At 51.0% G+C, this 11,178-nt stretch overlaps 4 protein-coding genes across 4 annotated transcripts; 3 read left to right on the top strand and 1 right to left on the bottom strand.

Moving 5' to 3' along the window:
- The first annotated feature begins 1,300 nt into the window (after positions 1-1,300).
- On the top strand, positions 1,301-2,773 carry BDZ99DRAFT_421450 (uncharacterized protein). Its single transcript, XM_033716950.1, has 4 exons — positions 1,301-1,468; positions 1,517-1,695; positions 1,901-2,302; positions 2,352-2,773. Exons 1-4 carry the CDS (start codon positions 1,373-1,375, stop codon positions 2,743-2,745), a joined length of 1,071 nt encoding a protein of 356 aa, XP_033574387.1. The 5' UTR covers positions 1,301-1,372; the 3' UTR covers positions 2,746-2,773.
- A 1,713-nt stretch (positions 2,774-4,486) lies between these two features.
- On the top strand, positions 4,487-6,110 carry BDZ99DRAFT_500620 (uncharacterized protein; the record flags this gene model as incomplete). Its single annotated transcript, XM_033723736.1, has 3 exons — positions 4,487-4,636; positions 4,689-4,983; positions 5,032-6,110. 3 exons carry the CDS (start codon positions 4,487-4,489, stop codon positions 5,892-5,894), a joined length of 1,308 nt encoding a protein of 435 aa, XP_033574386.1. The 3' UTR covers positions 5,895-6,110.
- A 53-nt stretch (positions 6,111-6,163) lies between these two features.
- Positions 6,164-6,918, top strand: BDZ99DRAFT_478905 (uncharacterized protein; the record flags this gene model as incomplete). Its single annotated transcript, XM_033722199.1, has 2 exons — positions 6,164-6,396; positions 6,468-6,918. 2 exons carry the CDS (start codon positions 6,164-6,166, stop codon positions 6,916-6,918), a joined length of 684 nt encoding a protein of 227 aa, XP_033574385.1.
- Positions 6,919-7,322: 404 nt separating this feature from the next.
- BDZ99DRAFT_573250 (uncharacterized protein) lies at positions 7,323-10,375 on the bottom strand (the record flags this gene model as incomplete). The annotated part of the gene is made up of 2 exons (XM_033728276.1): positions 7,323-9,681; positions 9,968-10,375. 2 exons carry the CDS (start codon positions 10,373-10,375, stop codon positions 7,615-7,617), a joined length of 2,475 nt encoding a protein of 824 aa, XP_033574384.1. The 3' UTR covers positions 7,323-7,614.
- Positions 10,376-11,178: the final 803 nt, after the last annotated feature.

Below are 11,178 nucleotides of genomic sequence, written 5' to 3'. Positions count from 1 at the left end.
CTTTCTGGCATATGAGTTGTTGATCCTAGGTTGTAGTGCTGCAACCTGAGTGTTCGTGTGGGCTAAAGACATTGAGCGTGATGTGCTTGAAAGAAGATTACCAGGGTACTCTCCGGGGTAGGCGGGAGCAGCTCATTTACACGGATAGAAGCCGAACTGCCTCTTGAAGAAACTTGAAGGAAGGAATTCAACTTCAAATTGTGATAATGAGAACTATCGTACATGATGGTCTAGATATAGGAAAAAGTGAAAGGAAAGAGCCAAAACCTCTACAGTGAAACAAACTTCTACAGTAAATGAAACAAACCTCTATAGTAAAACAGTTTAGCATCAAACAAAAGAAAACTTGTAGTACAATCTGAACTGTTTCCTTCTTGTGTCATTTGAGGGATAGGAGAAACAGTTTCAACACCTCTAGAATGGCATCCTAGAGGCTCTCCTACCTCCTGATGTATCACGATCCCTAAAATAACGCAGATTCGCGGACTGCCAGATAAAGTCGTCTCAAGGAGGAAGAGAAGCGCACGCGTAGCTGCGTATCACATGGCGTAAAGCTGGACCTGCTGTTGGCTTGCGAGAACTGGCTGCATTCGAGACACGGATGGATGCAGCCACCAAGAGCGCCTGAATCCGCAAGCTTCGGCCATCTTGACCGTGGTTGGATGCTTTGTGTATGGAGAGGTTGTGCAGCGAAGTGCGGCGAAGCAGCAAACGGGTTACAGAATGATATGGCGGCACGCAAGTAGGGACTGGATCGACATCCTCCAGCCGCCTTCTCTCTTCCAACGGCGTCGTTTGGACGGGAGGAGCATAGGTGCATGGGGACGGTGCAAGGCTGAAGCTCACGGGTGGGAGTGCAACCAGCCACCATCCATGGCAGGCAGGGTGCTCATTGGTCTGAGGGGCGAGGGACGCGAGACCATGGAACGGCACGCAAGTTAATGGATGCTGGTTGGGCGTTAAAAGTTGCTTGTGGGGACGAGAAGACATGGGGATGCTGCGAGGCTGAAGATCATCGCGGCAGTGCAACCAACCAAGATCCTTGGCAGGTAACTAAATCGAAGGGGCGAGGCTGAAACGTCTTAGACACCCGCGTTTTGTCCTTCTAGATCCCGCTTTTGAAGGTTTTCTTTCTTACTCTTACTCTTGTGTCCCCTTTGCCCTATTCCTACGCCTACAGATTTCAAGCCTTGGCAAGGTTATGGCCTCCATCAGCTTTCTTCAAGATTTACTAGCATCTTTTGGCAAGTGGCAGTTTCTGTCGACTTTGGCCGTTGGTGGCTACCTGCTTCTTGTGCGCACTCTTCGATATAGACGGCGAGATAGCGTCGCGGACAAATTCAAGTATCCGGATCGGGAATCTTGGGCACGAATGACCCTCTCTGATGCTCATGCAATTCAGCTCTCTTTGGCCGAATTGGAGTTTCCCAAAGTCTTCTCTATCGCAGTATTCTTTGCCTTGTTTAAGGTAGCACACCTTGCCCCTACTACTATGCTTTCCTTAACAGCCTCTCAGACGTATGGTATTCCGACTATTTCCAATCTCCTGGTAGCGACGGGACAGCTTTCAAGTCCAACTACAGCATCCAAACGCGCTGCGGATACAGGCGTAATCATCACCGAGGTCGTCCTAAACAGGCCGGATTCATCACGGACTATCGATGGCATAGCACGCATGAATTACCTACATGGCAGGTGCGTAAGGTCTTAATGCACATGCTAGAACTTTTGTTGGCAGTGTTCCTGAAAGTATAACTTGAACAATGAATGGTCTTCAAATACGACGCCACTACACGTTCAAGACGCCAATTTCAGGGAATTGGACGACGACGGAGCTAATATTTCTCCGACACCCCTCTTCTTTATGAACACCTGCTAACGTGTACTGGCCCCTTTGAAGGCACATGAAGGCTGGCAAAATCTCCAACGATGACATGCTTTATACTTTAAGTCTTTTCGTTTTAGAGCCTATTAGATGGACTTCAAGATTCGAATGGCGACACATAACAGACTTAGAGAGGTGCGCAATGGGCGTTTACTGGAAGGACTTGGGCGAAGCCATGAACATTTCCTACCAATCACTTACTTCCAGTGAATGGCAGGATGGCTTCCACTGGCTTGAAGAGCTTGAAACTTGGAGCCTTAGGTATGAGATGCAGAAGATGGTTCCTGACGACGCGAATGCGAGGCTCGCCCGAGCTACTTTCGATATCGCGTTATTCAATCTACCAAAATCGTTCAAGCCCCTTGGCTACAAGATTGCGTCATCTCTACTAGAGCCACGACTCCTCAAAGCTATGAAGTAAGCCGGCTTTTACTCGCAGAAGAGAAAGCTACTGACAGTGCGTAAGACTAGGAGAACCTCCAGCTTTGTACGCGAGTACACTTAATGCCATTGTGGGAATCCGGAAGTTCATCCTACGCCACTTCTTCCTGCCGCGGCCATATTCCCAGCGCGTCAAGTGGTTTTCGCAGTCCGACCCACATACCGGTTGCTCTAATTTCATGAGGTATACTGCTCATCCTTGGTATATCAAGCCATCACTTTCAGCAAGGTGGGGATGGAAAGCTTGGCTGATTTGGCTTGCTGGCGGCGTTCTCCCGGGCGACGAGAAGTACTTTCCTGGCGGTTATCAGATAGGTACGCTGGGACCTACAGCACTTGCATCCAAGGGTGGAGCGGAGATGGGAAAGACGCGTGAAGAATTGAAGGCTAAGAGAGCTGGATGTTGCGTTCACAGATAGCTAGGTAGTCATATTATCAACTATCGATCCATCAACTCATTGACTTGTAGTCAGCCAGCGAAGGGACTGTTTCTACCTGCGTCGCAAAGTACTTCATCCGTGCGATCGCGCGCTAGGATATCATCATCCCTCTTATGTATTCTCGGCGGCCACATACGGGAACCATAGTGCCAGCATGAGCAGATTCGAGTGCCCTCCCCGAGGACATAAGGAACAATTTCACGGCGAGAGCAGGTGTGATAGCTCAGTTAGTCCCTTCAAACTCTCTCGTGACTTGGGGCGAACCTCTAAGCCACACGTCTTCAGTTCTCCCCGGTCATTACGCATGACCCGCATGCTCTTCCATCACCGATCTCCCGTCGCAAGCTTCCCTGGCACAGTCACACGCTACAATCTGGGGCGCGAAGGAAGCGCTGTGGAATGCATCATGGGTGAACGGTATCTGCGAATACATAGGTAACGGGTGTGGTGGATCTTTTGTGCAAGAGAAAAACCACCCGGCTTGACGTTGATATGCCTCATAGCTCCGTCCTCGGTCACCTGAGCCGAAAGTTCCGACCAGCACTGTGGCACATCTGTATTTGAAAATCGGCTTGACACGATACGGCCTTTCGAGTGTGCCACTATACCACTTTTTCTTTCTTCTTGCCTAGCGTGGGGTTCCTAGTGCCTGGGGGTTCCAAGTGCCCACCTGCAGGTGGGGGTCTCCGCCCCAGCAACCGCGCCGCGTTACACTACAAAACAAATCTGCGCCATGTAGTTAACTAGGCATCCAACAATTTGTCATACCTGCAACAATGGACCTGAAAAATCATCCTTCTACGCCCCCGCAAGATCGCATCCTCTCGTGGCTCGACTTTAAGCACAAGTCCTGCCTCCCTCTCACGCCTCCCGCCGACGACCATGCTAAGCTGCGTGCAGGATGCCCCCTGAAGCGGAAGCGCACCACTGGCGTGCCTGTGGAGACACCTGCCATAGTAATTTGGCTGGCCTGTGTCGCAATCTGCATTGATTGAGTTGGTTCCTGTCTACCTACAACACTCTGCGCTTGTTGTGCGCGAGCAGTAGTCTTACGAGCTCGCCGGAGATGCGACGTTCCTCCACATGATCCTGGCCCTCCACCACGCCGTCGTGCTCGCTGTGCTATACTCACTGGATCCTGTTGAGCATCATGTTCGAACTGAGATAGATGACGCTGAGTTGAGTTGATAGATACACCACCACGGCCACGCATTGATCGACTTCATGCCTTCCTCAATGGAGGCGTGGCGGCCCCAGGGGGCCGGCCGGAGGGGCATGGTGTTGAAGTGTTGATGTAGAGGAAGTGGTGTTGATGCATCAAGAAAGAGTGCGTAGGTGATGTAAATTCCTCATTGAGCACGAGCAGGCAAGCGAGTGAGTTTGATTGGTGGAACAATATTAATACAGGCCGGAGCTAGGCTTAATCCAGGGGGGGGGGGGGGGGGGGGATATGCAAAGAAAAAGGGGGTGATACGCAGAGAAAGGGGGGGTGATGATTAAGGTGTTCCGCAGTAAGTAGCGGTGGAATAACCTAAAGGGATGCACTTGAGCGGCTAGTTCCGAAGGTGAAAGTAAAGCAGAGCGATGAATGTAAAACGCGTTGAACCTGCCATACAAAAGCCGCATATGTTTCTGGCTTCCAGCATCACCTCTACCATACCACCGAAACGACTATCACCACCACCTCCACCAGAAGTCCAAGAGAAAATCTATATCAACCATGTCATTCTCTGACCTCCCTATCGAGCTACTTCTCAAGACAGCGTCATACCTCGAAGACTCATCGCTAAGTAGACTCTCCAGGGCTTGTGCAGGGCTTCATAAGCATCTAGAAGGGGAACTGTACAAGCGCGCCACCACAGATCGACCCGTAAGTAGGTACCAATGCATTTCTCTGATCCCAGCAATAGCCTGGGCCGTAGACAACCATGAGGTTGGCGCTTGTGCGCTACCTCTTGTCCCACGACGTTACAGGCAACGATCCTGATACCGGCACCTGGGACGTCTCTGATCATTCAACTCACCGCGACTTCTGGAACACCGACATCGCCACTCTGTTCGTCCGTAAGGCTGCTGAACTTGAAATTCTCGACCGCAGGAGGGCGACCGGTGTCCTGGGCAGGATCATCGGCTGTACTTGGTCTCGTTGGCCTGCGGGGTCCGATGGACTTGAACTAATGGAGCTACTGCTTTCGAGATGCAATGCTTCAGCGAAAAGTGAGCTTCTTCATGCGACGAAGGACCCTTAGGTCATCACACTCCTAGCAAAACACGGAGCGGATGTCAACTATTTGGATCACCACGGTACCCCAGTCCTGTTCCGGATGATTTATGAAATTGGCGACGAAAACATCATCAGTTCTGTCGTCCGCACGCTTCTAGAAGCAGGCGCAGATCCAAATCGATGCTCGTCTGCGCGGCCTGGGTACACCCCGCTTGGAGCAGCTATCGACCGACGCTTTTTCGGGACAGCAATGACATTGATCAAGTCCGACCCCTCTCTTGCTGTCAAAGGCTTTAACAGTAGGGGCGGACAACCTACCAGCCCCCTGCACCAAGTCGTACGGGAGCCGCTGGGTCTCAACCCTGAAGGCCAGCTAGAGCTCACTCGAACACTCATCGAGCTTGGTGCTAAAGTATTCGACAGTCATCTGGATCCCGCGCTGATGCTTTTCTATGGTTCCAATGGCGGCGACATGATCACTCTGCTGCTCGAGCATGGAGCTGATCCGGACAAGCCAGGTGCCGAAGGCCGTAACTTCTTGCAGCGATTTTTGAATTGTCTTGGCAAAAATATCGATTGGGGTTTTAAATTGGACGTCCTCACCCGGGTAGCAACGAAGAAGAAGTTGCCTGGGTTACTTCCTGGGGAAGTTATCGTGTGGAACGCTGAGATTGCTCTGCATGAGATGCAGATGATTCCGAAGACCCGTGGAAATGTCTCTGGGGGCTTTGCATGGGCGAAAAAACGGTTGGCATACATATGGGAACCGCTCGAAGGGGTCGTGAAGACATTTGAACCCGAGGAGTTCCCCTTCGCCGCGGATATCCATCGTTTCTGGAACCAGCACCACGTTGAGGTCGAAGGTTATCTCGGCGAATCAGTTACGTTGATGAACGGGTTGTGAGAACAGACATTGCATTTTGCTCAGGCGGGTTCTCTATCGCCATCTTAGTGGGAAATGACTGGATGAAACGAATTGTATTTGAGGGAATGATAGTTCAGGGACTTCGGATGGGCTGGACCGGACGGCATTCCGAACCTTTCAGTCTTTTCTCATAGGTAGCTTTACACTATTCACTCGCAATGGTCGCTCCATAGTCTGAAGAAGAGGTATTTTCCTGGCTATGTATCACGCTCGTTAAAAAATCACACTCATTGAATACCACTCTCATTATGTCCATCACCGCGGCCGCGGCCGCCGCCTCCGCCGCCCTCCCTCCACTCCCTACAGCCCCCTCCCCCTACCTCTGCATCGGTGACGAGACCTATCCCACCACCTGCTCAATCCGCCAGAGCCTCATCGCCAACGGCAGCTGCGCTTCCTACAACCAGCTCCAATACTGCTGCAACGGCGGCATCATCAAGCCCTGTGGCCGCTCTTCGTCGCCAACGCGAAGAACATATCTGTAGAGCTCCCCAACCTGCGCTGTTGTTTGGGTGATCCCTTCTGCGCGCTTGGTGACACTACGACGTGTAGCGAGGGGCAGCAGGAGATCCCGCTGGCTGAGGCGATTAATGGAGACAGTGATGGGTGGAGAGAGAGTGTTGTGACGAGTTGGACGGATACTTATGGTCTTGAGGTGGAGCCCGTGTGTATCTGGATGGCAAAAAGCGTAGAAGGGGGCAGCGCGTCATTGCCGCTGAGCGGGAAGGGGTGTACAAAGGCGGTCTTGTCGACGACTATGAGCAGCGACATTTTTACGACGAGCGAGTTGAGTGGCACTTCCTCGACTGCCCCAGGCGGACGTGTTATTTCAGCGAGCGCATCTTATTCATCGACTGTAAGCATCACAGGATCAAGCTTCGTGGTGGCCTCGAGATCGCAGCTGCAATCACCATCTCTAACCTCCACTTCAGGCGGAGACAGAAGTATCGTTCCTGTCTGGTTTATAGCATGTCTTTTCATGTCTCATAGTTTGTTAAATTAATACACAAAGATTCTCCTCTTCACGGGCTTGCAAACTGTACTCATGTTTCCCAACGACTGTCAAAAGGGTCTAAGAAGTGCCCATTATCCTCTGTCACAATTCTCGTCCATATTCGTTTTTGTTATGGGTTCTTTTTACCCGTCTGAGTCGAAAACAAGGTTAACTTCAATAAGATCTCGTCGGTCTCAAGCAGCGTCTTGCAGCGTCTTGCAGCGTCTTTCTTCAAGCAATGTCAAGTTGCGGGTGTGCCTCAAGATGAAACGTAGACGTGCAATATGAAATGTAAGGCCTATAGAGTTCATGGGCTCAAGAATAATATACCAGTCACCAGAGCTTGATAGACCAGGTCGAATCTGTAGGCTAGTAATCTTTACATCCGTGGTGAGTAGACTTTACATAATATGAGGGTGTCTGAAAAGTATATCAGGGTGCGCAAAATGAACGGCGCACTCAATTGATTTAGAAGCTCAGCATTGCATCTGACGAACTCTTGCAGACTTAGAGGGGTGCTGTAATTTCTTATTCAGGTACCCATTCATGCCCCCTTCCACTCTAATCTCGATCTCAGAACAGTGAACAATCATGAAACTTGCATTCGAGCAGGAGTGACCACCCCAGCTATCAATCGTTCAAGCACGGTCACGAAGATTCAGCTTACTGTATGATCTATACCCAAGCTTCGTCGCATAGTCTTGCTTAAACGCGTTCCTCGCAGACGCGGGACTCCGCGAGCCCTCCTGGCTCAGATACAGATAACCGCGGATCTTCTTGAACCAGTCCGCCTTCCTCGACTCGCTGGGATTGTGAAGATTCTACTCCATTAGTAGTCTCGTGGGCGGGAACTGGCTTGCTATACAGATCCTTCGGTACGAGGTCATCTCCACCATAGAGTGGGGAAAGAGTTTCCAACTTCCACAGGTCACGTCCATAGTCCGTGCGTCCACCATAGCTGAAGCTACGAAGCGTATGAATCTCCTTGTCCCCATATCCGCGCTTGCAGACATCTTGTATAAGATCAGAAACAACATTCAAGACTGGTGCTGAGCGGCCTTCCTTGACATTCTTGGTGCCATTCCCGTAGGTATTGTTCTTAGCTCGGCCTGTCCGAGACAAAATGGCAAAAGTGGTCTCGCCCGAGTGGCCCCAGGGGTCGATACCAGTAACCGCTGGAGCCTCCCCAAACGCCCGAAAAATCCCTTCGCAAGTCCGGTGCATGGAAAGCCAGTCAAAGCAGAAATCGGGCGCCCCGTAGGACAGCCCGCACCGCAGCCAGACGCACGCGGTGAAGTCCGAAAGAGAAGGCGTATCTCGCCACTTATTCCCAGACAGCTCGTGCTGGCTGTGAGTTCGCGTGGCAATATGTTTCCACACCTGGTCGTCCCTGAACATTTCTCGAAGCTTTGCCGTATCGCAATCTACATTGTCCCACATGCCACTGACGCGTTCGTTGAGGATTTCGAAGAACAGGCTCTGGCCCTTGGTGAAGCGACGGACTTTCTTGTTGAGCTTGACGCTGGCGCTGCGCCGACCCCTCGCAGTCCCGTTCGAAGGCATGCCAATGACCAAAAGGAACTTGTTTTCCGAATCCTGCAAGGCCTGGGGCCATCCGCCGAAGAACAGATGTTCTGAAGTCTGGCGGGCAATGAGGAACTCCATATCAGCCCACTTTGGACTCTGAGGATGAAGGATTCTGCACGCAGCATACAGGTGAGCCATGCTCATCACGTGCATCTGTTCGCTCGCCGTGTAATGGTCTTTGTGGTGGCGTTGCATGAGCGCGTAGTATTTCAGGAGCCCACAACGTAGTGGGTTGGAGCGGAGGTAGTAGTGTTCCGTGCTTGGATCTAATCCTAAGAAGACTTCGTCTGCTAGAACCCAAGGCGGGCCCCTCTCGAGACTGAACTTGTCCTCCAAGACGTAGGCACGAACCCCCCCCCCCCGGGCCATGATGGTGTTCAAATCTTTACGCATTTCGGACTTGTTCTTCTGGTGAGTAGCTAATAGTTCGAAGTAGGCTGTATGCCCTTCGTGCCACTTTAGCGCTTGACGAACGGTATTTTTGACGTCATCCAAATGCTGGCGTGTTTCGGGCCCAAGAATGTCTTGGGTGTAGACGAACATTTGGGCAGCAAAAGTGAGCCAGATCGGAACTTCCTTATTAAGTAGGAGATGTCGCATTCCGTAGCTGAACTCGTCTTCGGCAAATCTACATGGGGAAGCACTAGCAATCTTGCAGATCTCAGGAAGGCATTCCGCTAGTCGTACAATGCGGGGATCTTCTCCAGCGTCACGGAGGACCGAAGCAAATCCTACGGTAATGGTGAACTTTCCTCTCGGTGAATCCTTTTTAGGCACGTAGTTCTTCAAGAGAGAGTAAACCTTGAACATTGTAATCTCTTCCAACCTCATAGGTTTCGAGGGTGTACCATAGAACTGTGAAGGCAGAATGACCTCATCTTTAGGGAGATCTGCCCGGTTGACCAGACTTTCGAAGAGCAGAACACACGGCAAGCACCAGGTCGGATACTTCGACAATGGGCATTCCTTTGGCCGCGTGATGCTGTGATCGAATTCCAGCTCAGATAAGCGCACGAAAGCGATGGCGGTGTATGTCGTCACCGAAGCAATGAGTAATTTTCCGCGGCCTTCTTTGTAGCTCTTCCACGATCGGCCGAGATACTGGCGTAGTTCTTGTAGACCGCCCAGAAAGCATTGAATGGCGAACAGAAACTCGGCTTTGACCTCTTCCTCGTCTCGTTCGATCTAAGCACGCGGCATCGGAGGGTGAGAAGGATTGGAGGCTGCATCTGTTCCCATTTCGGCGGCATCGTCGCAGTCGGAGTCGTCGATGTTGTATTCCACGGTCAGATTTTCGAACAAAGTGGACGTGTTTTCGATGGAAGGTGTGGCTTCTGAGAGCCTTGACGTAGCATCCGTGGGCTTTGATGTGGCTACTAGGGGAAAAAGAAGTCGGAAAGTTTCCTAGAGAGAATGTTAAAAGAGCTGATCACCCGCAAGAAGGCAGTGCAAGGGGTTGATCCGTACGCACCTCAAGAATGCCAATGAAGTAAACATGCTTGCTGTTACTATCTTTTTCTTGTTGGGAATGCTGGCTGAACCAGTCTGCGCACTTGCGTCGGGCAGTAATTGCTCTCGAGAAGAGTCGACGTACAATGGCTGGAACTGAGAGGTTATAGGAGGCGATGAGGTGCGCCATAGGAACAAAGTCGGAGACTCTCATCTTGTATTGCGCTGCAGGGTCGCCGTAACCTCCAGGCGCTGCCTGCTTAGCTGCTTCTCGAGCGATCTTCCGGGCTTTTCCTTTCAATCGCGCGCTGGCGGCGTGACGCTGCCCTTCACTGGGTCCCTCGCTGAGAATTTCGGTATCATAACCGTACCACTTCAATGTCTCTGGCAGCCAACCCCCGATTTTCTCAGTGTCGGACTTATACTGCATGTACGTGTGGAAGAGATTTTTCGGGGTCGTCGAGGGGGTATTTGTCTAGGAAGCCATGATGGAAACTTCTAATTAGACGTTAGCACTTCAATCTATTTTAGAGACTTGAAAGAGAGAGAACTTACCTGCTGTCTTGGTTAATGTCTTGCCAGGCTACCTCAGGTGGTGGTGGATGGGTGTGAGCAGATTTTGTGTGTCGACGATTTCTGGTGGGTTCTAGTAGCTGGCCCAGAGGAAATGATGTGGTCGGGCTTATAAACGTATGTATCGATAAAGCTACAAGTTCGTCTCGTGGCAGCCCATTCACTTACCTACTCGACACGGGTCACGTGCACTCCAACTGCTGTTCTGACACATCTTGAAAGATAGGTCTGCAAAACACTCTCTGGCAAAAGGCGGGAAATAGAAGTCTGAATATGCATCTATAAACGCGATACTTAAAGAAAAGCATTACTTCATCTGATAAAAAGCACGATCAAGGAGAGAGGCCGATGAAATGAAAAGCGACGAAATAATCATATATCGATCAGAGAAAAAGAAAAGCCTACGCATGCGACGAGGGACGAAGTTCCTGACATACCTATATGATAGTTATATGCGATGCCTCTGCAAAGTAAGATTACCTCGGGAAGCAATCGTCGCCAAGGAATCGATTGTTTCCCACTCGTCTCATGCCCTCGCGCTGCAAGATCGATTGCTATCACACAGACTCGGCAATTGCTCCTGGATAGAAGTTAACAATCCGAAGTCATAGTCAAGAGGAACTCAAGAAGAGACCCGGATGTCATGTGCCCCGGAGCTCG

Source organism: Mytilinidion resinicola (assembly GCF_010093595.1).
Source record: "Mytilinidion resinicola strain CBS 304.34 unplaced genomic scaffold BDZ99scaffold_14, whole genome shotgun sequence".
Taxonomy (NCBI): domain Eukaryota; kingdom Fungi; phylum Ascomycota; class Dothideomycetes; order Mytilinidiales; family Mytilinidiaceae; genus Mytilinidion; species Mytilinidion resinicola.
This window is presented reverse-complemented; position numbering and strand designations above follow the sequence as displayed.

Coding starts and splice junctions, on each gene's coding strand:
- BDZ99DRAFT_421450 (XM_033716950.1), top strand. CDS start 1,373: ATGACCCTCTCTGATGCTCATGCAATTCAGCTCTCTTTGGCCGAATTG. Junction 1,469..1,516: donor TATTCTTTGCCTTGTTTAAG/GTAGCACACCTT, acceptor ACAGCCTCTCAG/ACGTATGGTATTCCGACTAT. Junction 1,696..1,900: donor ATGAATTACCTACATGGCAG/GTGCGTAAGGTC, acceptor GCCCCTTTGAAG/GCACATGAAGGCTGGCAAAA.